Below are 26,565 nucleotides of genomic sequence, written 5' to 3'. Positions count from 1 at the left end.
AACAGTCATATCATTTTTAAAAAATTAAAACCTAGTATTTTATATTTAGCTACTTGTTCATATTTGTTATCTTTGGAGGCTTGGTCGAACATGAGCTACTCTGCTATTATCAGACAATAATGATTCCTCCTTAAAAACCAAATGATCATAGGGGCACCTGGGTGGCTCAGTCCGCTAAGCATCCAATCTTGATTTTAGCTCAGGTCATGATCTCAGCGTTGAGATTGAGCCCCATCCAGCTCTGGCTCCGTGCTGGACGTGGAGACTGCTTAAGATTCTCTCTCTCCCCCTTCTCCCTCTGCCCCTCCCCACTCCTTCTCAAAAACAAAATGATTATAATCATACATTCCAAAGCTTTACTGTCTTTGGAATGCAGTTTTGTACTAATATACTCCATAAAAAGGGCACTTTTCTCATATGCTGGTTTATACTTGCACTTTCCTGCCTCAGTTCAAGCCATCTAAAAACCACGTGTGTGTCTGTGATCATGTACTTTGCCTCATTTTCCTAATTCTGTGAAAAACTGTGAGGACATGAGCAACTCCCATATTAGAAATTAGAAGAGCTCCTTTCTCACCAGAGTGAATGAGAAGCTGTGAATCCACATGCCCAAAAGACCGAGCCGGTACGACCTAGTACAGCTGAGCCCCAAACAACATGGGCTTGAACTTGATTTTTTTTCAGTAAATGCATTGGAAAATCTTTTGGAGATCTGTGACAATTTGAAAAAAACTCAGATGAACCATGTAGCTTAGAAATACCAAAAAAAAAAAAAAGTATGTCATGAATGCATGGGTAACAGTTAAGAGCAGGAGCTCTGCATCCAGACCTGGATTCAAATCCTGATCCACCACTTTCCATGGAAAACTCATTATACCTCTCCCAACCTCCACTTCCTCCTTTACAGAGAGGGGATAATAGTATTGCTCTGTTGGGAGGGCTCAGGGAGACTGATCCCTTCCTGAGCCTGTCCTTCCCTGGCCTCCCCCAACACCACTCTCCTGGGTTTGTCTCTATCACTGTCACTTGCTTCTGTCTCCTTTGTAGGCTCTTCTGCTTCTCCCTTTAAATACTCGTTTCCCGCTTTTGGTCCCCATGGCTTCTTGTTCCTAGCTTTCCTCTGGGGACTCCTTTCAAATCTGTGGTTTCAGCCATCACCCAAATTAAGCTACTCCTGCATCCTTACCTTCAAGCCAGATTTCGCACCTGAAATCTAGCTGTTCAAGTGTCTACTGTCATCATCTGGATGTCTCGAAGATAAACACGTCTAAAACTAGACTCCACAACCCTCCACCCGAGTCCCCCAATGTCCCTCCTCTCTGGTTTGTGTAACTCTCCCCAGCAGCACGTGCCCATGCGACAGTCTGTTCTCGCCTGCTACCTCCAGCCCCCAACTCCTGTTGACTTGACCTCCCAAATCTTTCCCAGAGCCCCCTCTCCTCCTCCTCTTAGTTTATACCCTTATTATTTTTCACCAAGACCTTCCAGTTGCAGGCACACTAGACCCCACACCGAGATAGAGGTGAGCTTTCTCAGTTGCACAGGGGGTAGACCCCAGGTCTGCCACGAACCTGCCGCCAGGTAAGGGACCTGCTGCCGCTACGCTGTCGGGTATCTCTGAGACCCCCAGAACCGCAGAGTTTTCTGCTCACTTAGCTGCTGCCTCAATGTCAAAACAGACCCAGTCATAATATAAAAAACTCCTTCATATAGTTTGGCAATAGCTCTGTCCTCACCTTCAAATTCTGGTGATTATAGGGCACTTTAAGTGCAAACTGCTGGCCCCCCATCCGTCAGGGCAGCAGCAGAAGCTGTGCGAGCACTAACAGGAACTTGGCCATGAGGTGCCTTCTCTGGTTTCAAACTAGTTTTGGAAGCAGGTAAGAGAAGACTGTGATCACAGGTTCTTTTAAAAAGGTTTTATTGTGATCTCTTCTTTTTACACTTAACAACTTTCCCCAAAGGGATGATGATACATAATCTTTATTCTAAAAAGGACATATAGATGATGTACTGATAGCATCTGGCCAGGGGTATCACTGATTAAGTAAAAATTAAGAAGCTCTTTTTTTCCTTTTCATTCTTGGTGCTGATACTAGCCCAGCCCTTCACTCCTACTTCTCATCGTTGCCGACATGATCTGGCTCTGCATACGCTCTGACGTCTCTCAAGAACAAGACAGAGGGACTTGTTTGGGATTCCCTTGGACAGGTGCAGCTGGAATATCCAACAGGCTGGGCCTCGATTTATATAGGTTTTTTTCATCATTTTTCCCCTTAAATTTAGGCTGTTAGAGCTGGATTACTAATCCAAGATCTGTGTTTGCCTTCAGGGCTGCCAAGCCCCACAGCCTGAGGATCACCTCAGCTAAGCCAAGGCTTCACCGTAACAGGGCTCCTGAGCAGAGGTCGGCCTCAGACTTTCCTTCCACAAAGGAAGGGGTCAGTCATCCAGGAGGTCGAAGTCATTTCAAAAGCAAACAGCATCATGTGCCTTGCTGGCTCTTGGAGCTACAAACACAGAGCCATGAGCCTTGCACTTAATTCTTAAAGGACCTGTCTGGGCCCTCTCCTATCTCCAGGCTGACGGGGCTAACGGGAGGCCGAGTCGGTTGCAGGCTCCTTGCGATCATCATAACACTTCCGCGTCCCCTGGTGTCCAGGGGACACACTGGCCACCTTGCTGCCTGTGTTACATGACCTTTCCTAACCTGCTACATCCTTACCGAAGAAACCCCTACTCCGGGGTCATCCTCCTCCTGTTTTTCTCTCCTTGGTGCTGATGCTTCAGCTGGGTGTGCCTCCACAGCGGGCTCTGGCTCCAGAGGCAGAGACGGTGGCCTTGTGAGCTGGGATGTCCCTCCAGCACCTAGTAACAAAACAAATAGTGGGAGTTCTCAGTTCCACAATTCTGGAAGAAATCATGGTTTTTATTGTCAAATTTAAAAAAGAAACCCCATATCTTCTAGAACCAATGGGACTGTGGTCTATCTTTGCAGCTATGAAGTTAGTCCACTTTGCCTTCAAAGACTCACTGAGAAAAATCTTCAGTTACCTGCCCCCATGCTGACTTATGTAGTCTTGCTTTAATTTTCCCCACTTTATCGTAACAGAAGGTACTGTCGTCTATTGCTAACCTTGAATAGTGTTAAACCCCAGTGTTTTGGGGTTTTTTTTAATAATTTTATTTATTTGAGAGAGACACAGCACGAGCAGGGTGAGGGGCAGAGGGAGAAGCAGGCTCCCCACTGAGGAGGGAGCCCAATGTTTTGGGGCTCAATCCCAGAACTCCGGGATCACGACCTGAGCCAAAGGCAGACACCCAACGAACTGAGCGCCCCCCCCAGGCGCCCCAAGCCCCTGTGTTTTAACCATTCACCGAAGCCTCCCAGTCGCTGTTCCCTACTGCACAACTTGCCTTAAGAAAGCAAGTGCCAATTTGGCCAGCTTATGGCTTTTTTCCCCTTCCAGGAAACACTACTTAGACGTGTTCTGAGTCTGAGCCTCACTTAAAGCTGTCATCTCTCTGCTGGCACGTGTGGCTTGTACCCCCAAGGAGCCTCCTACCTGGGGGGAGCTTTCTGTGTGCAGCTGCTGAAGACATCGCCTGTCCCAGAGCTTGATTAGAGCCCAGAGGCTGCTGGACACCGGCAGCTTTGCCTGTTGAAGTGGTCCGGTGCTTTGACTTGGCATCTTTAACTGGTTTCGTCCAGACCAGTGCATCCCCGACCCGGAGGGCAGCTCCCAGTTTCTGAGCCATCTCTACCATCTAGTGCCCACATGGGAAGAAAAAAAGAATCACAGATATCACTGGCAGAGACAAGCCTACCTACTTCTTCCTAGGCCTTCCACCTGGGAGTTTAGCTGAAATCGTGTCTGCCGGTACCAGTATTTGAGAGAGGAAGCATTTATTGCAAGGAAATCCTTCTCCAAGAGCAGAGAATACAGATCCCCCCTAGTGGATGGCACAGGAATACATACAGGGTCTCAGAACCCGAAGATCCAAGGTCAGTGCGCTACAGGGCTAAACTCCTGCCTTTCTTGTAAGAGGGGAAGTGGGAGGGAGCTGCAAGGAGACACAGACCTCAACTCAGTTGTATTCTATCAATAACATAACTCAGCCTGAATCTCCCCTTACTACTTTCTTCTGGGAAAGTTCTTCCTCAGGCGATGACTAAAGATTTCATGCTGCCAGGAACCTCAAAGCTGAAACAGGCATGAACCTTTCGGATACCTTGTATTCGGAGTATATGGGCTTGGCTCAGAAGTCCCCAGCCAGCCTCCTGGAAGCTAATAAAGGACACACCTCAGAGTCAAATTCCAGCGAGCCGCTGTCCCTGAGCAGGCGGACGCTCCTCTCCATCTCCTGGTACTGGGCCAGGGCGCCTTCCTTCTCACCCTGCTTGTACAACAGCACCGCATAGTTGAGGTTCACTAAAGGCTGACACCTGTGGCAAAGAGGGATTCTGTGGGGCTCAGGCTCTGCAACCGTGCTCATTCAGAGATCCTTCTCGTTGCACAAAAAAACCAGGCACAAACTGGTTAAGTAGAGACTTCTCCATTCTACAGCAAGGTGAGAACACATACTGTGTGGACCTCTGGAGAAGCATCACGGCCGCAACTGCCCAACCAGCCAAGCAGGAGGTGGTGGGAGCGAGTCTGCCGTCCCAGCCCTCAACAGCGCCCCCCCCTCCCCGGGCAGGCTTGAAAACAGGGGTCCCTAGCCTGCTGCCCGGCAGACACCGGTAGGATGAATCCCAGGAGAGTTAGGTTTATCTTAAACTAAGCGCAGAGTCCCATCTGCTATTCCAGCCAGCCCATGGCCGTCAGCAGCCCAAGCCCACTGCCGTCTCCTCTGGCCCCGACTGCTAAACTCAGGGCTGGAAACATTTTCTCGGAAAGAGCCCACGTCAGTTCCAGCTTTTTTTTTTTTCACCATCAAAATATTTATTTAAAACCAAAGCAGGAGGGAACAGAGCGGTTAGGAAGGTAAATCAAAGTGCAGATTGGGGGGGGCGGGGCAGAGCAATGAGTGGGGCAGAGGGGCCCCTGTGGTCTGGGCTAGCGGAAGCCCTTCACCCACCCCTCCTGCCCACCTTGTCAGTGAAGGTCCCCCAGTCACCTTTCCCATCTCACATCCATCCTGGGGAGCAGTTGGGGCCCTGCAGTGACCCCCTGGGGAGGGACCACCCCCTTGATCCACCCATGGCTGTCAGTCAGTCTCCCTCCCTCACTTTCTCTACCCTGTGCCAAGGCCTGCTGGCTTTCGCAGTTAGGCCTCTGAGAGCAACACCCGGGCTGTGGCGCCACCTGGTGGCTTCGGGGAGTCCAGCCCACCCCGCTACCACTCCCGCCAGAGCAGCTTACTTGTCCAGGCGGGCGGCTTCTGCGTAGGCTCTCTTGGCGTTCTCTGGATCTTCCAGATTGGTCAGGGCCACTGCAACAAAGAAAGTGGGCACCGCGGCTGGATAGCCCAGCGTAGAAAACAGAAGGAATGTTTCAAGGCCACCGTTCACTCAGCCCATCCCTTGCCCTCTCAGCTCATGGAGCCACGGCATGCAGTCGCGCAGCCTGGACGCCCCAGTGTCGTCATCGGCTCGGACGGCCCCTCCCTGCAGGCAGCCAGTGGCCACGTCTCGAGAATCCTGTTTTTTGCGCTTTCTTTTCGGACACCGCCCTTCTTCAGGTGCGAGTTGTTTCAGGCTTGCCATTTTATCCCCACAGCAAGGTCCCCATGTGCCTCCATCCACTTGCCACAAAGCTGCCAGAGGTCGCCCCGACTTACAAACAAATCGGACCATGTCACCACCTGACTTAAGAATCCTCACTGGTTCTCTGTCACCCAAAACCTTGATCTTTAACTTTTGTTTAGCAACAGAACACAGTCTCCTTTTTAATCAGTATTTTCTGGAAGCCTGTTCTATAAAACAAAGCAAAACAGAGCTGTCTGGAAGCCGGACCCACTCCACCTCCCCACCAGCCATGCGTCATTTCCACCGGGCATGTAAGCGGTCTAGGAATACAGTTGGAAAACCTCGGCCTCTAGGATAAAGACCAAAGTCCTTTATCCAAAGGCATTCCGCTCGTGCGGTCCGTGAGGTGGCCCCAGACCATCTCTCCCACCCACCCCACCCCCCACCCCACCCCACCCCCTGCACTGCGCTCCACACAGAACTGCCACTCAGGGCAGGGCCCACACGGCCGCTCCGGGCCGCACACCTTTTCTCCCACCTCCTCAGCCACGCCTTGCCGGTGAGTTCCAGCCAAGCCTTCAGAATGCAGTGTGAAGGCCATCTCTACTTTGGGAAGTCAGAACGCTGCTCATGCCTTACAGTCGGGCTGTCTGTTCCCATTCCTGCATCCCCATCAGAACAGAGCTTGCTCCATATTCAGGCAACCCCCAGTGAACCACCATTCAATTTGCTTTTGCAACCTTCCTCTTATAAGTAAGAGCCCCACAATAATGATTTTAAAAAACCCACCTGAAGAGCACACACTGTCAATGAGAATATGGAAAAGTGCTTTCAGGCTTACATTTAGTTAAGTCTAGTATGTGGAGAAATATCCCCCAGAAATTAGTCAGTACTTTAATGTTTTAGTAACACTCACATTAATAATAGTAGACCAGTTATGTAATGACAAAAAACCAATAGTTAATATTCATTGGTTATTTAATTATGTAATCCTCCCCCTCTACTATGAGATCCAACCAGTACTCAGTGGAAGGAGGACCCTTCCTAAAGCCCAAGCTCTTAACACTCAATGGTATCTGGAACTTAGTTGGACTCTCTTTTTCTCTCTCTCTATATATGTAAATAAATTGTCAAGTCAGGGAAAACTGGGAAAAGATGAACTAGGGATGATCTTGATTTAACCTGTTGGTCTCTAAGTGAAATGCCCCCAGGCTAGAAGCAACCAGATATTCTGTCTTCTTTTTCAAGCTCCAGGACACTCAACTAGGCTCCTATAGGATCTGCGAGGCACTGGCTTCTACGGGACATTTAACCACTGGCCTCGTAATTCTAGATCATTTTCCGTCATCACAGACTACAGAGGGGCTCTCCCCACAAATGTCTCTTACCAGCCAAGAGCATGTAGAGCTCCCCCATCTTTGGCTGGAGGCTGATGGCTGCGCTGAGGAAATGGAAAGCCGACGCATATTGCTGCATGGTCAGGTGGACAAGGCCCAAATTATACAGAATCTTCCAATCGAAGGGAGCCAAGTAGTTGGCTCGCTTCAGGCAGCTGATAGCCTGAGGGGGAGAGAGGGCACCGGATAAGCGGCTGGGGCAGGCTGGCAGCCCCAGGAACTGCCTGTATGAACACAAACAAGGATGATGGGGAGACACTCACTGCCACGTATTTCTTCTTGCCGAAGAAACACATTCCAATGTTATTCCAGAGCGGAGGACTTTCTGGAACGGCACAAGCTACAACTCTGTATTTGGTGAGGGCAACATCAAAGTCCCCGTGGGTCTGCATCATGCTGCCTGCTGCCAAGATGGCCTGAAAACACAGGACATGAAAAGCCAGTAATGGAGCCATTCCCCAAAGGCTGTCACAGTGAAGCGGTTGTCCTGGGTGTAGATACTCAGCAGGCCCATCAGCAAGGACAGGGCATACACACTTTTTCAGGGCCACAGAAAATATATTCAAGCTCTCGGGACAGATGCTTGGGAGGAATGTCCCTGCACCCACTGTGGCTTTCTCTGGCACAGTACAGAAAAAGAAAAGATAAAATGTCAGTGACTTGCCCTGACTCATTTGTTTCCTACTTCTAGTCCAGGAAGTCAGTATCTCAGAGTCAAGGCCCTTGCAGTAAAAGCGGCCTTCATCTGTTCCCCACAGCCCATACTTGGTACCCCAAGTGCTCCTGACAACCCAGAAACTGCTGTCTGGCCACTTAAGGTCCAGCTCCTTCTGGCACCACCCAGGGGGGTCAGCTGGAGGCCTCTGCAGCCCAGCCCTCGTTTCTCCAAGGAAAGGCGCCCAGGCGGGAGCTGGCGGGATCAGCCTACCATGCCTCCCGTGACAGAAGGGACAGGACCGGGTCCGCACCCTTTGTCAAAGCCCCTTCTGCTGCATCTCATCCTCCATGACGTTCATCCATCCACTGCACGATCTCAGCCCCAGAGTCCTATCTGGACAAGAGTTGTCCTCGCAAATTCATTAAGAACCCAGAAGTCACTTCACCAGAATCTCCTCGGAGAGCAGTTGTAGAGACCTTGCTCATTTCCTGAGTAACACATGGACCTTCACTGGCGTAACAATTTCACTGTCTGCCTGACAGACAGGCCCGTGACAGCAAATGTGCGCTTGGAGAAAATAAGCAGCACAGCGCTAACACTTTACAGTATGTTCAAAAAAGAAAGGCCATGTCTGTTTATTATCTTTCTAAGAAGCAGGTAATTTCACAGGTGTCCGCTCTGCTTTCTAGGGCCAGGTCAGCTTTGGCGGCAGTGGGGGCGTCTGTGTGAAGGCTCTGGGGTTTGACCGCCTACGTGCAATACCTTGTAGTTGGTAGGGTCATAAGTCAGTGCATTTCCAAGGTGTTCAAATGCCTTCTGGTAAATACCGAGCTTGGAGAAAAAGCAAACCAGAGAATTACATCAGCGGGGAGACAGCAGTTGAGGAGTCTGGCCAACCATGCCCCGAACAGCAACACCCAGGCTTTCTGGTTGTCATGATAAAAAAAGAGCTACAAGAGACCAGATTAAAAAAAAAAAAAGAAAGAAAACTAAAAATCCCCCTATTTGTTGATTTGTCCCCTGAAGGTCAAAGTTTTCATCTGCCGGGAGCCCCTATACTCCGCACTGATGCCTCCCCGGCAGGACATGGGCAGGTAAGCCTCACCCGCCAGGGGGCCAGCCTCCAAGCCAAAGCCCAGGAAGGCCCAGGAGTAAGCTCCAGAAAACAAAAGAGACAGAAAGGCCACCGGAGAGGCAGAGCTGGTGGACCAGCTGTGCAGGGAACTTAAGGAGCTTGAGGGGAGCAGGCAGGGAGACAGCCTCAGGGGTGCCAGGCTGGTAGAGAGAAGTGGAGGCACTAAAAGAAAGCCATTCACATGTGGGAAAACCGTGGAGGGGAGAGGAGACTTCTCATTCTAGAGCTCTTCCTTCTCTTTCCCGTAGCACCTGGCTGGGCAGAAGCAGCAACAGAAATGGCCCCCGGCCCCAGCCCTGCCGGTGCTCCGCTGCCTCACAGCTTATCCCACAACAACACGATGCCAGCCCCGGCCCCCCAAGTTACTTCTCATATCTGCCCTTTCCTTACATGGGTAAGAATTAGAACTGCAGTAGCCTCGAACAGACTTATTTGCCTGATTTGAATGCAGAAAATTCATTCCTTTAGCAGACAAAGAATATCAAATGCAGACAGTAAGGTCCACGTGCTTCCTACAACCTTTAGTGGAATGTGTTAAAGTAAACTCAGAGTGCAGGGACGCAACAATCCACACAAATCCAAAAGCATTTCTAATGTCAGTGCATGAATGAGTAGAGTTCTCATTACCTGTAAGTAGAGTAGTCCTAAAGTTGTAAGAAGTTCCGTATTCTCTGGTGAGAACCTGCAACACAGAGACCCACAGAGTGCGCTCAGAGGGAAACAAGATGTGTATGAGACACCAAGACCCCTGCCTGCTGACGCATCCTCGTGCTGCACCTGGAGACACTCTTGTGCCTCCTACTCCCCGTGAAAATTCCTGAAGGTGATCTGGGAATTTCCTCCAAAAGTGGTCCTCTCGGGGCGCCGGGGTGGCTCGGTCGTTAGGCGTCTGCCTTCAGCTCAGGTCATGATCCCAGGGGCCTGGGATCAAGCCCCGCATCAGGCTCCCTGCTCAGCGGGAAGCCTGCTTCTCCCTCTCCCACTCCCCCCCTCTCTCACTGTCTCTAATAAATAAAATCTAAAAAAAAACAAAAAAAAAAACAAAAAAAAAACAAAAGTGGTCCTCTCAACCCTGGCTACAGGACGGATTGCTCAGCAAGTAAGAAATGGGACTTGGAATCCAGACTCCTTTGTCAGGACCCTTCCTTAGGGCCAAAGTCCTAAGAACCACCTATGGAATATTCTCTGTGACTGTCCCTGATTCTACGGATACAATTAAAAGACCGATGCTCCATAAATCAAGTCCGTCTAAAACACACAGTTGTAGCCAGTTCCCTCTCGTAGGTTTGTGGGGCTTTTTTGTTTTGTTTTTCTGGCCTCACTGTACTGACAGTACCAGCAGAGTTTTCTGTGTGTTTAGGATCCCAACGGCCCTAATGGTCTGCTCGCCACATTAAACAAAAAACCATACTAAATAGCCAAACGAAAAAAAGGTAAGACACAAACCAGCTCAAGGGAAAAATTAGCCTTTGGCTTTGGTAAGTAAACACTGATTTAAATAAAAGATGATTTGCTTGGGACGCCTCGGTGGCTCAGTTAAGTGGCTGCCTTCGGCTCAGGTCGTGATCCTGGGATCGAGCCCCACATCAGGCTCCCTGCTCAGCAGAGAGCCTGCTTCTCCCTTTCCCTCTGCCTGCCGCTCTGCCTACTTGTGCTATATCTGTCAAAAAAAAAAAAAAAAAAAAATCTTGGGTGCCTGGGTGGCTCACTTGGTTAAGCGACTGCCTTCGGCTCAGGTCATGATCCTGGAGTCCCAGGATCGAGTCCCACATCGGGCTCCCTGCTCAGCGGGGAGTCTGCTTTTCCCTCTGACCCTCTTTCCTCTCGTGCTCTCTGTCTCTCATTCTCTCTCTCTCAAATAAATAAATAAAATCTTTAAAAAAAAAAATCTTTAAAAAGATGATTTGCTTTCCCAATCCCTCACTGATCCTTCCCTTTGTCACAAAACCTAAGCAACACTGAGCTGAGATGTTCTGTCTGTAGGATCATCAGCAATTTCAATAGTGAAAATGCCAAAAGGCAAGGAACAGCATCTCCTGCTTCTAAGGACCGAGTAGGGCACTGGTTACCTATGGGGAGACCAGACCAAAGGGGCCAAAGCCCCAGCCAGAGGAAGCCTGAGCTGGCCAAAGAGAGCTTACTCAGTTCAACTGAGTATTTGCCCTTCACTTTCTGCCATAATAAATACCCACTTTGATCACCTCCCACCCACAAACCAATTACGTAACTTCCCTGATTTTGGTGGCATCCCCCTCGGCTCCCACCAAAACATGACTACCATCTCCAAAGCAATGGGTCATAAACAATGGTCTCCAATCTCAGTGAGGTTCCAAATGTTCAGCTGTCCCCTTTTTCCCTTGGGAATTATACTGACTTAAGTCCTTGATGAGTCCTGGAAGAATGTCACCCTCCAGATTTCTGTGAGCTAATCTCAAAGAGACAACTTTAAAAGGTAGAAAGCTTCCTTCCACCCAGCACCATAGATGCTTAAAATATGCTCCATGGGCTCCTTCTTACTTGTCCCTATAAATTTAGCCTCTTAACAAATCAAGGGATTTTTTTTTTAAAGATTTATTTATTTTAGTGGGGAGAGAGAGCACAAAGTGGGGAGGGGGACAGAGAGAGACTCTCAAGCAGACTCCCTGCTGAGTGGGGAGCCCGAGAGGCCTGATCTCACAACCCTGAGATCATGACCTGAGCCGAAATCATGAGTGAACCGACTTAGCCACCCACCTGTCCCAAACCAAGGGATTTTTATGTCTTTTTAGACACAAAATGTGGTTGAAGAAAATTCAGAAGAGTGTTATGACTGGTATAACCAGAAAAGTGACTGCTGTGGTAGAAGACAAAGGTAATTAACAGAAATCTAAGTTTAGTTCAGAGACTAATTATCAGGAATAATACATTGTGGCCACACATCCTGTTAAGTGACAAAACAAACGAGACATTTTGCTACAGCTATCCCACTTACAACAAACAAGACCCTATACAAAAAAGACAAGATAGTATGTGTCCCTGGAGAAGAAACTTGGAACACCATCCTGGTAAAGCCAGTCCATTCCATTATCAAGAGGGGTTTGGCCTACCCTAATGATATTTAAAAAAAAAAAAACAAACAAACAAAAAACAAAACAAGGTATTGGTCTCATGTTAATAAACGCCACATGTTTATTAGTGAATCAGGAGATTTCTGACTCCAATGTCTCCGGAAACAAGATCTGCTATAAAGTTTAAAACCACAATGGCAGACTACCAGCTGACTCCAAAATCTACCCTCTCCTTCCTCCTGAGCAAGTGTGTACCCACTTCCCTTGCGGCTAGTGGCCACTTCACCTCACGAACCATGGGATGTAAGCAGGAATGATGTGTGCAACTTCTAAACCATTAAAACCTTACTTCGAGCTGCTTACTCAGCAGTTTCCTGTACCACCGCTCCTCACCACAGCCTGAAACATGGATAGCACATTAAGTCAGCTTCAACTATGCAGGTGAAGGCAACAACTGAAGGAATGGCGGGTTAATAAAGAACCTGGATCCCTGATTGATCTTGCGGAGCAGAACTGTCCAGCTAGGCTAGACTAGCCATACTGATAGGTGAGAAACACAAGTCTTCCTTATGTAAGCAAGCCACTGGGAGCTTCTAACCTTAGCTTGAGCTTTACTCATGTAACTAGTAATCCATCACGGTAATCCGTAATCAGTCTTAAGCTTGAGGGTTCCTATGTCTGCTCCCATTTATTTTCTCATTGCCTTAAAGAAAACAGACATACTTACTCCACTGCTTTCTTGTAGATTTCAATGGCCTTGTCCAAGTCTCCCTCCAGCAAGTGGATCTTCCCCAGCATTATGTAAGTCAAATCATGCCTGTTAAGATGGAGGGCATTGTGCAGCTGGTCTTGTGCCTAACAAGATTGATGGAGTAAAGAGAACCAAATCACTACCACGAAAGCACAATGGCTTGGTGTGGCTATTGTAAAGACAGAGCTCCTGCTGTACTCAGGCAGGAACATGACATCTCAGCGAACAGCCCCTACTACCCAAAAACACTACAACATACCAAAACTGCTTGATGACACAATAGCTGGCAACATGAGGTGTCTGCCTCTGGAGCCACGTGCGAGTTTTTTATACATGATGATTAACCTTTATGAGTGTCTTCTGCTTCAAAGGAGTGTCGTAGTACAGAATAGAGCACTGCCCTGAATTTGATCCCAGCTGCACCACTGATGAACTGCACAGCCTTCCCCAGGGTGGACCTCATTTTCCTCACCAATATTTTCATAAATGAATGAACGGACTGTTCTCCTTTATTCACTCAACATGTATCCATTGAGTACCTACTGTTCTAGGTACTAGGGATATGAGAGCTAACAAAACAAATTCCTTGCCCTGGAAGAGCTTTATTCTAATCAATGACCAAAAGGGCTTTAAGTCATTCATTGATTCAACAAGTATTTATATCAATGTCAAGTATTATATTTGTTAGCTTCACAGTAAAATATAATTCTCCTTCTTCTCAGTACAGGTCTGACCAAAGACCAATCCCACCTTTCCTGTGTCTCAGAATAATCCTATGAATAGAAATGTACTTGCTCGGAATATTCTCTGAGGAGAAAACTCTCCTAAGCAAGCATATAACACTACCCAGGAAACCTAAGGAGACCCATTAAAAATATAAGTTCTTACATGGAAAATAATGTTAAAAACAGTAACTGTCAGAAATCAGATCCACTTAAAACTTAAATTCATTTCCAATAACCTTAAAAACTAAATCAGTTGCCGTCAGACCCTAAAATAGCTCACACAGTCATGATTACACTTTTAAGACCTAAGGGTTCACTTTTTGATATCTAAGTTTTATTGAACATTTGTTTCTATACTGGAAAATTACAGTGGGGATGGAAGAGAAGAGAGGAGAGAAGCGATTCAATTACAATTCCCTCATAATATTTCTAGAGTTTGTCATTTTCTTGCTAAAATCAGAAAAGAAAAAAAAAAGCAGATGGATGAAAAATGAGAATAAATACCGGGATAAATGTATGGCACTTTCAATTTTTGCTGCCAAGATCTCTACAAGCACTTCTCAGGAATGACGCACCACGAGCAGTGGCACCTCTGCAGCAAACACCCTCAGTGGGCTCCCCAGCCCGGCGCCCGACTGCCACCACCACTCCCACACCCCACACAGTACCTTACTGAACTGTTTCAGATAAATGTAGCACACTCCCACGTTGTGACAGATCTCCTACACACAGAAGAGAGTAAGACAGCACAGGTGTAAACCCCACAGTTACTATCGGAATGACACGACAGGCATCCAGACGGTTACTGTCTGGCAAAGCTTACATTTTAAGTGGCACTACAGGTAGTTTTTTACTAGATTTCATACTTAAATACATTTAATTCTATAAAATGGGCTCTTTAATATTAAAAACTCAGATTATAAGAGATAAAATCAGAATGAACAGGTGATCTTCCTGGATCTCAGCCCCAGGCCTGCCTTCTCTAAGAGCTGCCCCCTGCCCTCCTCTCAGAAGACACTGCCCACAGCCCCTGCTCCACCCCTAAGAGAGTGAGTGAGTGTGTGTGTGTGTGTGTGTGTGTGTGTGTGTGTGTGTGTGTGTGTGCGCGCGCGCGCGCGCGCGCGCGCACGCGCCAACTAGATTCCTTCTCCTAGGAATCTGGGACTTGACCAGGTGGTGTGGACTCGGGGACTGACAACAGCATCTGGAGGCCACTGAGGCAGAATACATGTCATTGAAACCAATCTGCTGAAGTCTACAAACCCTGGCCCACAGGCCAAATCCATCCTCTGCTTTTCTTGTAAATAAAGTTTTACTGGAACACAGCCACGACCACTTGTTACACAATGCCTACAGAACTTTCACACTAGAACTTTAGAGTTAAGTAGCTGCAGTAGAGACTATATGAAGCCACAAAGCTTAAAATACTCACTAGGCCCTTTACAGAAAGTTTGCCAACTGCTGACCTACAAAAAGAAAAAACTGAAGCAGAAATGCAGAGTAGCTACCTTGGTTACTAACAGCTTTCCAGTTCTAGTTCACCTTGAGTTCTATAGAATCTCTCAAGTTCCCTTATATTGAATCTCCCTTTATTAGCAGTAGCTTCAGACAAAGAAGGTGCTCTATGGAAACAGTGAGGACTTTTTGTTAGTAGTGGAGAGGTGTGGAAGCACATTTAGACCCAGAAGTGTCCCTGTCTGGCAAAACACGGACCCCAGGGCTCAGAGACAAATGGTTTAAAATGTGTTCCAAGTCTCCTAAAATAACAAAATAGGGATCATTGATGGAGTACCTACTTCACATCAGGCTCTATGCCAGATGGCTTTCATATATGTTACTTTAATTTCCCCAGCAAATCTGAAACACAGGTATAACAATTCTGATTTGAGAGAGAAGAAAATTGAAGGTCAGAGAGGTTAAGTAGTTTGCCTAACTTGAGACAAAGTGTCAGCACTAGGATTTTTTTAGGTCTAAATCTTCAGAAGAATTTCAACTATACATAAATGTAGACAGAAACACCATGGACTCATCACTCTGTCCCAACAACCATCCAATCCATACTCCCATCTACCCCACTACTTGACAAAATGCCAGCTAGCATAACATCCACAAACATTTCATTATGTATTTCTAAAGGATAAGGTCTTTTTTTTTTAACCGACCTACAGTACCATTATCATACCTGGAAAAAAAAAATAACTGCTTATATCAGACATTGAGTCATGTTCAAGAAGCATAAAACCCACAAATTTTTTTCTTAAATCACAATCCAAATAATGTCCACACACTGCAAAGCACTGGGACTTGAACTCAGGCCCGCCTCCAAAACTTGTGTCCTTTCCATTTATCCTTAACAATGTACACAGGGAGCTAGAGAGGAGAAATGTATCCATGCTTGCCCTTTAAGTGCCCTAAAGCTAACTAACCCCTAACTCTTTAAAAATCATTTGTTCCCACAGATATTACTTGAGAAGGCAGCAGCAACAGCCCTCAAACAAACTGATGACAAAGGAAATTTGAAAAGGAAAACAGAACAAATAAGAGTTAAATTGTGTCTTTCACAGAATGAGGGAATCCAGCAGACATCCTGCAAAAGACAGCCGGAGAGTGGAAGAATCACAGGCCTAAAGTGAGGAATCTCAGAGTCTAGGCCTGAGTCCTAGCTCTGGTTCTGCCACCACCTCACTATGCCCCCTTCAGCAAGTCACCCCAGCTAGCCAAATCCTCAGCTTCTCAACCCTCTCAGGTCAACAGGTAAATTCTCCCTACTGAACAGAGCTGTTCCAAAAGTCAAATGAGATACCAGGAGGAATTATTATCCCCTGCTGCAGCCGCATTGTGGAATGCTCTGATGAATGAGTCCAAGAAAGTAGGGCTACAAGGTCTTCTGTGGCCACAGGAACTGAAGAAACAAGTAGGACACAGTGGCAGTTCAGGGCATGACCACCTCTACTCGCGCTAATGGAATGGCTATCCCAAGTGAGTAATAGCAGAATGAGTGCTTTCAACCAACTGGATAGATGAACCAATGCTCTCATAACCCCCGTGTGACTCTGAGCTTTCCTGTTCCACTTCCTCCCTGTCTTCCTCTACAGGCTCTCTTCCTCCTCAGCTCAGGCCTTCCACACTTTTTCTTGGCTTCCAGCCTCAGCTCACTGAAGAGTGATCTCAACCAATTTCATCGTTTTAATCATCACCTTTATATTGTTGACTCCAAAATGGGTATCTCTAGCCCAATACACCTGAGTTTCAGATTTCTATATCCAGGCATGCACTGGAGACATCTCACTTTAGATACCCTACCAGGAGCTAAAACCCATCATGTCCACGATCTTAAAGACAGGATTTAGCTCTGACTGGTTATCATCCTCCTCTCCCAAAACTGCTCTTCCTTCCTGTATTTCCTATTCTAGTTGATTGTTCCATAATCCACCAATCCATCTTCACATCTCCAAGGCACAGCCCAGTGCCTGTCATGTAGCAGACACTCATTTGTTGAAAGAATGACTAAATGAATGAAAGAGTAAATGAATTTTCCCTTATCTGTGGCTTCATTTTGGCCTTTAGCTATAAAATACCTGGTGGCAGCTCTGTCTTCAGACCTACAAAAGTGGCCAGCAAACTGAAACTTCTCAAAAATAATAGTGCCATAAGAACTGCAGGGAAATCCATGCTAGCTCTCTGTACTAACAATCGAATCCTTCACAGATAGAAATGGGTCTTTCCAAGAGTCCTCAGCTACTTGAAAAATATCAACAGCCTGAGAAAGAAGAACCAAAACAAAGAGAGGAAGAAAAGGTAATTCTGGAAGGCAGAACAAAACTTAAAGAGTCAGAGACATGGAGAGGCTATGTCCCTTAATGTACAGCAAAAAGGCAAGGAGGAGGAATATGTGAGATGAAAGTTAAGAGCCACAGGAAACAAGTACAGAACATGTTTAATACAGTGGAAAACAGTGTGGCACATGCCGCTGCTTAATATCCACTCTCCCTGTTGTCCTTCCTAAAAGACCCTAACTTTGTTTAGAGTGTCAATGTGTCCAACGTAAAAACTACACGTCCCAGCCTTCCTTAAAGGGGTGGGGATGGATGATATCACACAAGTGGCAGTCTGTTGGGGATTTCTGGGAAAGCTATACTTTCCTAATATAGGCTATGTCTTTTTCTCTTTGTTGTTTCCTTTTTCTCCCTGCCTGGAATGATGATGTGATCTTAGAGCTGCAGCAGACGCCTTGTGAACATGAAGAAAAAGCCTCAGCCATCCTTGGACCACCAAGTCAATGTTGACAACTACTCACCTGGATCAGTTTCGTGAGAAAAAATTAACCCCTAATTGATAAAGCCAATGTTTAGTCAGAATCTTTATTGCAGTTATAATCCCTAACTGATACAAAGGGATAATGGAGAAGAAAAAAAAAAATCAAAGAACTATTCAAAGAAAACTTCCCTGACCCAAAATAGGGTAAAGATCCTTACAGAAAAGCCAATTGAGGGTCTACAGATGAGGGGAAAAGAAACACTTCTAGACAACGATGACTGATATTTCAGAACTCCAATGAAAAAATCCTCAAAGCTTCTAGACAGGAAAGTGGAGTTATCAACAAGAATCAGACTTGTAAGAGACTGCCCGAAAACCAGGCAGCAATGTCTGCTAAGTTATGAGGCAACATGACTTTGATCTTATGCTTAGTTAAATCATCAATGAAATGTGAGGATAAAATAAAGACATTTTGGGCATGTAGGTATTCAGTAGCAATAACAAAAGACAGCCATATGACAAATGGAACCATTAGCATGTCACTAATAACAAAGAACTTCAAGTTCTCTACTTACCCAATCTTTCTGGTTAAGTTTAGCTGCTTCATTATATACTTCAATGGCAGCTTTATGTTTTCCCAAAAGAAATCTGTGGAAGAGATACATTTTCTTTAATTATTAACTCAAAGATTTTACAGGACTAACTCCACTAGTCCCTCATTTGACTAATATTCTATCCAGACGAGAATTCTGGAAGCCTCTTCCCTATTAGCTAGCTGTGCTCTTTTGGCAAATGAGGCTGGCATATATCAATAACAGAAGCTCTTTTGGTAGGGGCTGCACTGATCGCTGTCCCAGGGTCTTGGTCTCACTCTACACCAATTTTAGTGAAAGTCTTCTGTAATTTATTTTCTGCAATGTACCACAAATGTAGAACAAAAAAGAAACAAGCTAAAATATATATACCAGTTAAGCAAGAGCTGCCAGCATTCATCATCACCATCTACTTAAGGGACAGCCCCTTCCCTTCCAAGACTAAATCTCTTGCCTTGATGTTGGATCACAGTTCTAAAAGAGAGGCAAGGGCAATCCGGGCCTCTATGCAAAGACAGTGCAAGTATGAACGACAGCAGGTAAGAAAGTGGGGATGGGAACTCCATGGACACTATGGCTCCAGAGTAGAAAAACTATCAGTGTACCTAACAACGTATAAAGACTGGAGGTTGACTATATCCAGGAACTGTCAGGCCATCCACTCAACAAACACGTACTAAAACTTACTATGTCAAGCATTATACTACGTGTTGGAACAGCAGATGAAAGAAATTTTACGGGTTGCCAGTAAGATTAGAGGACTGAGGGAACAAGATGTCACTATTTGTATGATAAACAGTATCAGTCTTTCCCCATCACACTACACTACACAATGTTTGAAATACTCATTGTTAACTCATTTTCTCAAATTTCAAAATCAATCCACTCTTCAAAGTGAATCCCATTGAGCAACTCTCCCTCTATATATCAGGCTGATCAGGCTGCCAGAAGGAGCCTCTGCCTGAGAATGCATTCTACAGTGTTCTCTGGAGTGCCCCGGGGCTTGCAGGCAGCAAATACTCACAAAGATCTGGCCACCTGCTTGAGGTTATCAGCACACTGAGGGCTGAGAACAGCACACGTCTGAAAGAGTTCTAGGGATTCTTGGATATTTCCTTCCAGGCGAAGTATTAATGCTGCCAAGAAACAGAAACACAGAAAAAATCATCACATTCTGGGGAGAACAGAGTCTGGTATCAGAAAAATTGGAGAAGAAGAAGTTAAGAAATCATACCAAAGAAATCCTTTGGATAATTCTAACCTTAACACAATCAGATACAACCTCAGGTAGGCTGAAACAAGTAGCGAAGTTGTTAATGATCTAAAACTTTTTTAATAAGATAAACCGACCTACTCCATTCCCAGCATCTACCATGCAGATAACCACGTGCCTTGAAAATTATCCCACAAATTCTTCATAATAAGGACATTCCTGGGGCGCCTGGGTGGCTCAGTTGGTTAAGCGACTGCCTTCGGCTCAGGTCATGATCCTGGAGTCCCAGGATCGAGTCCCACATCGGGCTCCCTGCTCAGCAGGGAGTCTGCTTCTCCCTCTGACCCTCTTCCCTCTCATGCTCGCTCTCTCTCATTCTCTCTCTCTTAAATAAATAAAATCTTTAAAAAAAAAAAATAAGGACATTCCTGGGCTTCCCCATCAAATACTCTATTCATCATGATAATCCAGACTTCCAGCTGCCTCCATCCAGCTGTTTCCAGAGTATACCCAAACAGGGAAAGTACAATCAAGGAGATTCTGGCTGCGAATGAACTAACATTTTGGACTTGGCTTTCAGTATAGCAACCAAACTGAATCAGTAATTTTTAGAAGAATTTACATGTTTAAGTATTATGAGGCACTGCGAGTCCGGAACTTATTAATATTGGGAATAAAAAAACATTTTTTTCTTTTTGCCGTGATATCCTAGATGTGTCAATATCTTACAAATTATGTCAGAAAATTGTATATTAATCTGAAGGCTACCAATCCATGAGTGGTAAACAAAACCATTCATTTACACCAAAGAATCAAAAGGAAAGTTCCTAGAAAAACTAAAGATGCTAAAGAGTTAAATTTCAGTCAGTGGTTCCTATATTTGGTTTATCCATAGATAAATTTCATCTATTCTCTGCTTTACCCTCTATACCTCTAGGTTTCTTCCCTTCATCTTAACACCCTTATAAAAAATCCTCAAGCCTTTCCTCATCTCTTTTAGCCTGACTACAAGAAGCCCTTCCAGAAGCGCCTTCTGTACTTGAAGCTGCTGCCTGAGACAGGGACCCTAACATGCACTCTGAAAACACTAGCCAGACACTACAGAGAATGGGGGGGGAAGGACAGCAGCAAATTTTTTTAATAGAATCTGTCATTTCTGACGTCAAATCCCACGCAAGAATTTTGTTCTGATTTCAAACAACATAATACTGAGTAAGACCTTTGTAGAACATTCATAGGTAGTTTGCTCTTCTTTCAGAATCTAGGTAAAGTATTCATTTCTCTAGCAAGAAGAGAAGAAATACATGTCTTACCTTGGACATAGATAGCATATTCACATAAGCCCTGAGTCTCCTGAAGCTGCTCCTTGATAACAGCCTGAAAGAGGAAGAAAAATACTTCTGAGTAGTAGTTCGGAGTCTTTAAGTGTTTTTAAGAAAAGGTAGACATTGGCTGTGAGACAGGAGTCCATCAAAATCCTGGAGGAGAACACAGGCAGCAACCTCTTTGACCTCGGCCACAGCAACTTCTTGCTAGACACGTCTCCAAAGGCAAGGGAAACAAAAGCAAAAATGAACTATTGGGACTTCATCAGGATACACTAAAAGGCAACCTATGGAATGGGAGAAGATATTTGCAAATGTCTTATCAGATAAAGTGCTGGTATCCAAAATCTATAAAGAACTTATCAAACTCAACACCCAAAACACAAAAAGTCTAGTCAAGAAACGGGCAAAAGACATGAACAGACATTTCTCGAAAAAAGACATCGAAATGGTCAACAGACACATGAAAAAATGCTCTACCTCACTCAGCATCAGGGAAATACAAATCAAAACCACAATGAGATACCAGCTCACACTGGTCAGAATGGCCAAAATTAACAACTCAGTAAACAACAGATGTTGGTTGGGGAACCCTCTTACACTGTTGGGAATGCAAACTGATGCAGCTACTGTGGGAGACAATATGGAGGTTCCTCAAAAAGTTACAAAATAGAGCTATCTATGACCCAGCAATTGCATTACAAGGTATTTACCCAAAGGATACAAATATAGTGATTCCAAGGGGCACCTGAACACCAATGTTTATAACAGCAGTCCACAATAGCCAAACTACGGGAAAAGCGCAGATGTTCACTGACAGATGAATGAATAAAGAAGATGTGGTGTGTGTGTGTGTGTGTGTGTGTCTATATATATATATATATATATATAGACACACATGTATGTATAGTGCTCAGTCATCAAAAAGAATGAAATCTTGCCATTTGCAACAATGTGGATGGAACTACAGGGTATTATGCTAAGCGAAATAAGTCAGAGAAAGACAAATACCATATGATTTCACTTATATGTGGAATTTAAGAAACAAAAAAGATGAGGCACGTGGGTGGCTCAATCAGTTGGGTGTCTGCCTTCAGCTTAGGTCATGATCCCAGGGTCCTGGGATGGAGCCCCGCATCAGACTTCCTGCTCAGTGGGAAGTCTGCTTCTCCCTCATCCTCTGCCCCTCCCCACCACTTGTGCTCTCTCTCTAATAATAAAATCTTAAAAAAATTAAAAAAAAAAAAGATGAACATAGGGGAAGGGAAGAAAAAATAAAATAAGATGAAAACAGAGAGGGAGGCAAACCATAAGAGACTCTTAACTAGGAAACAGAGGGTTGCTGGAGGGGAGCAAGGTGGGAGGATGGGGTAACTGGGTGATGGGCACTAAGGAGGGCTCTTAATGTAATGAGCATTGAGTGTTATATGCAACTGATGAATCACTAAATTCTACCCCTGAAACTAATAATACAGTATATGTTAACTAAATTGAATTTAAACTAAAAATTTAAAAAAAAAGAAAAGAAAAGGTAGACATGGGCAAGGAGCATATGTAAGCAATCTACAGGATACAAATAATTACTAATAATGTTTGTCTGGAATTTTTTTAAAATCTCAACTCTCTTGTGGTTACTTATTATAGAACAGGGGTTGGCAAACTATGGCCCACAGGCCAAATCTGAGCCTTACAGTCTGTTTTTGTAAAGCTCCCAAGTTAAGAGTAGTTTGCATATTTTTAAAGGGTTATAAAAAAATAAGAGAAGATGAGGAATATGAAACAGAGACTGTGGCCTACAAAGCCCAAAATATTTACCATCTGGCTCCTTACAGAAAAAGCTTGCCAACCCTTATCTAGAATCCAGGCAAGCTAAGGAAAATTATGAAAAGATTTCCAGGCATCATTGCAGATGCCAAGGGCTCTCTGATAGTGAAATACAGGCTCTACCTTCCTCCTGTGACAGGTTAAGCTCAGTATGAGATAGGAGTTCAGAGAACAAGCACCTGAGTCTAACTTAGAGACTCAAGGAAGGTTTTCTGGAATCAACAGTTTTAAAATCCTGTGTTGGCAGGGGTTGGAGGAGAAGCTGAGGTGGCTAAGAGTCAGGGAGAAAAGGTCTTCAATGCCATGCTAAAAACGTTGAGAGCAACGAGAGAATCCTGTAAGTTTTAAGCAGGAAGTAACCTGATTCTACTTGCCTAATGAAAAGTCATTTTTGGAGAACTGCTGAAAACAGATGGAAAGGAGGCAAGACTGGTGTGAGAATCCTCACATTAATTTAAACAAAAATGAAAAATTAACTAAGGCCTGGAGAAAGAAGAAAGCGGACAATTTCAAGAGATAGTAGACAAGGCTCTCCAGAACGTAATGATTATCTGTATTAGGGACAATGGGTCAGGGGATTCTGACACAGACAGATGGTTCCTATCCCTGCAATAGGGTACAAGAGAAGGAATAGGTTTGGAGGAAAGCACATAAATTCAGCTACACAAAAAGCTGAATGTGAAATGCCTGTGAAGCATCAGTAAGTATCAGCTTGGTCTGAAGACCAGGAGGAAATGTATGAAATGCACAGAGAAAAAATGGTCAAGGATAGGACCTAGGAACATCCCCAACTCTTAAGAAATAAAGGAGGAAGAGAAGTCAAAAATAGGAAACAGAAGAAGTTGTCAAAAAAGGAAAGGGGAAACAAGAAAAGGATCCTATCACAGCAGGAAAGAAACCTTTTAAGATTCATGCTGGTACTAAATATTGCTAGTTCTGTGTTGCCACAGGCACAAATGCCACAGTTCAAAATTTAAAACCACAGCCTTAGAGGCATACAAAGTTCCAAATGTCAAAAAGAATATGAAGGATATATCTGGCATGTTAATACTACTGTCTGTCAGCAAATATGTATCAAAGATACAGTTTAGAGAAAAAGGAAATACAAAGTTTTTTTATTTTTATTTTTTTTATTTTTTTAAATATTTTATTTATTTATTTGAGAGAGAATGAGAGAGAGCACGAGAGGGAAGAGGGTCAGAGGGAGAAGCAGACTCCCCGCCGAGCAGGGAGCCTGACGCAGGACTCGATCCCGGGACTCCAGGATCATGACCTGAGCCGAAGGCAGTCGCTTAACCAACTGAGCCACCCAGGCACCCCCAAAGTTTTTTTAAATATACAAATGATCAAGTTCACCATAATAAGACAATTAATGAAATTTCATTTTTCACCTATCCAGAGATCAAAAAATTAAATACTATGCTGTGTTGAACATTTGCCATCCACCAAGGACCAACAAGTCCCAGACAGCAACTGCTCCTTCACCCTGGTCTTAAAATGAGAAGACATGCGGGACACACCTGAACCTGACCCCCAGCCTATAGTCAGACCCAGCCAAGCCACAGCCAGTCCGAAGACCCATGGGCAACTGTCTGCTGTTGGAAGCCACTGAAATTTTGAGGTTGTTAAGCAGCATTATCATGGCAAAAGCTCCCAATACACAAAGTGTGTGGAAACAGGAACTCATACATTATTAGTGGGATTTAAACCACCACAAATCTGTGTGACACACTCTGTTAGTTGCCTAACAAAGCCTGCCTCTCGTGGTCTCTATCATTACAATTGCTCACCTTGCATGCTTCATAATCCTTCCGGATATAGTGGAGATGTATCAACCAGTTCTGCTTCTCCAAAATCGGAAACTCTTGAGCTGGGCAGCATATTTTGACAAAACAAACAACATCATCATTATTAGATTTTCTCCTTAAGCACTGTGCTCACATTTAACTACAAGCATACTGCAGTATCACATTAAATTCTTCATGCTGCTGCCCACAAGAATATCATACACCAAAAATGTATAGATTTTTAAACTAAGAGATATTTGTCCTATTACACACTGACTATATGCTTCTCCTCAGTTTTTGTGGCTTATCATGTCAGTTTCCCAGATCATAACTTGGCCTGAAAAAATAAAATCATTCTTTGTCTCTTCTCTCTTTCTCTCTCCCTGGTTCTTGAAGGTGAATAAGATGACTCTCTAAAGGATATTTCAGGAATATTACCAACAAAAAAATACATAACACAGTTAATGTCCCATCTGATAGATCAGAGGACCAAAAATAAACACAGTCCTAGCAATAGGAAGATAAAACATTATACTGCTACCCAGGAATGAGAAGGTGACAATGACAAAAAAATCTATTGGAGTCACTGAAAATGATTTATGATAAACCACAAAATGAGTTACTATTCCTTTGAATTCAAAAGTTTAAAAATATGGGTAAAAATTCATTAAGAAATTACTTTTCTGTGGGTAAAAAAAAAAGAAAAGGGTTCACACCAACCTCAGAACAGTGGTGAGGAAGGGGGAGAGAGGAAAATTAAAAAGGAGACTTCAGGGGCACATGTGTGGCTCAGGTGGTTAAGCATCCGACTCTTAATTCTGGCTCAGGTCATAATCTCAGGGTCGTGGGATCCAGCCCCACATGGGGTTCTGCACTAGGTGTGGAACCTGCCTAAGATTCTCCCTCTCCCTCTGCCACTCCACACCCCCCTCTTAAAAAAAGGGGGGGGGGAAACTTTAGATCTTTAATGCTTTAATTTCTCAAAAAAATAAAAATCTCTAAATGATACGTGACTAAATGTTTTTATTTATTAAATCTGGCCAGTGAGTATATGGAGGTTCGTATTTTTTTATGCACTTTAATACATATTTGAAATATTCCCTTTTAAAAATGTAAAAGAAAGAATACAGCAGGAAACAAGATGGAAATGATTTCTAATTATTTGTAATCATTTGTTCCATAACCTTAAAAGATACATTAACAGAAAACCTAAGACTTACAGGTCCATAAAATAATAGGAAGGAAAAAAAGCTTGCTGTGACCTAGAGCCAGTGGAGCCAGAACACAATAGGGAGTATCAATGGAATTTATAAGATAAAATTATGAGAGAAACTATGGATATGGTTTTCTATGCCAGACGGAAGAAAAAAAAAAGGTAAAATGTTAAGCAATTGACTATCTTCCAATAAACCATTCTCTGAGTGGGACTACCCTTCTTCTAGTCAGCAAGGGCGTATGTGAGGTTCTTTGATGACTTTTGTTTCCTTCCTTCTCTTTCCTCAAGCCCCACCAGTCATCAGATCTTAGCCATTCAGGTTCTCCCTGACCACTTCCAGAATTAAATTTCCTATTAAAGGCCATACAAATCACTAAGCTTAGAGGTGGGTGTGGGTATAGGGGTGAGTACGCACACCCGCACGCATGTAAAGTGGGTAAAGAAATACATTGTAAGTGTAGTTCTGGGATTAGTGGGTTACTGAGTCATCTTGGGCCAAGTCTCATTTGTAGGGCCTACCGCTCTGTCACCTACCCTCTGAAGGGAAAGAGAAGGAGACAGTGAAACCTTTGAGTTTAAAATATCACTAAGTATCACCGCTTCTACAGCTTTAGGCTGTAGACGAAATTCATAAAATGCAAATCTGGGTTTTGCTACTATTAAAAACCTCACAATAAAAGATGAGTAATTTTTTGTTTCCTAGATGAAAAATGGAGGAAAAAATATTCAATTTGCAGGGCAGCTTAAGAGCCCAGAGGCTTATGAAAGGAAGACCTAGGGATTAGAAGAAGGGAAGGCATCATCAAATCCAAGCACTTAAAGGTCATTTCACACTCCTGGAGATATAGTTTATCTAAATGCTAAGAGAATTTTAGCTTCATCAAAGATTTTAGAAATCATTTCAATGCCCCATAACTGTCCTATTATTGTATGATCTTGGGAAAT

General features: G+C 44.5%; 1 protein-coding gene across 6 annotated transcripts in view; it reads right to left on the bottom strand.

The window, feature by feature from the left end:
- Window positions 1-1,904: 1,904 nt before the first annotated feature.
- The window catches only part of BBS4 (Bardet-Biedl syndrome 4), a 58,717-nt gene continuing 34,056 nt past the window's right edge, over window positions 1,905-26,565 (bottom strand). For 2 of the 6 annotated variants that reach the window (XM_027570818.1, XM_027570817.1), the window contains 14 exons: window positions 24,408-24,487; window positions 20,782-20,845; window positions 19,280-19,391; window positions 18,238-18,310; window positions 14,074-14,127; window positions 12,657-12,784; window positions 9,510-9,564; window positions 8,510-8,578; window positions 7,353-7,505; window positions 7,081-7,252; window positions 5,367-5,463; window positions 4,306-4,447; window positions 3,567-3,768; window positions 1,905-2,868 (listed from right to left, as the gene is read on the bottom strand). In XM_027570818.1, coding sequence (XP_027426619.1) covers window positions 2,714-2,868; window positions 3,567-3,768; window positions 4,306-4,447; window positions 5,367-5,463; window positions 7,081-7,252; window positions 7,353-7,505; window positions 8,510-8,578; window positions 9,510-9,564; window positions 12,657-12,784; window positions 14,074-14,127; window positions 18,238-18,310; window positions 19,280-19,391; window positions 20,782-20,845; window positions 24,408-24,487 — 1,556 coding nt within the window. In that variant the 3' untranslated portion in view covers window positions 1,905-2,713. The remainder of the gene's footprint in view (window positions 2,869-3,566; window positions 3,769-4,305; window positions 4,448-5,366; window positions 5,464-7,080; window positions 7,253-7,352; window positions 7,506-8,509; window positions 8,579-9,509; window positions 9,565-12,656; window positions 12,785-14,073; window positions 14,128-18,237; window positions 18,311-19,279; window positions 19,392-20,781; window positions 20,846-24,407; window positions 24,488-26,565) is intronic. The other 4 variants (XM_027570819.2, XM_027570822.1, XM_027570820.2 and 1 more) reach the window with 3 other exon arrangements.

This window comes from Zalophus californianus, chromosome 6 (assembly GCF_009762305.2).
Source record: "Zalophus californianus isolate mZalCal1 chromosome 6, mZalCal1.pri.v2, whole genome shotgun sequence".
Classification (NCBI taxonomy): Eukaryota; Metazoa; Chordata; class Mammalia; order Carnivora; family Otariidae; genus Zalophus; species Zalophus californianus.
This window is presented reverse-complemented; position numbering and strand designations above follow the sequence as displayed.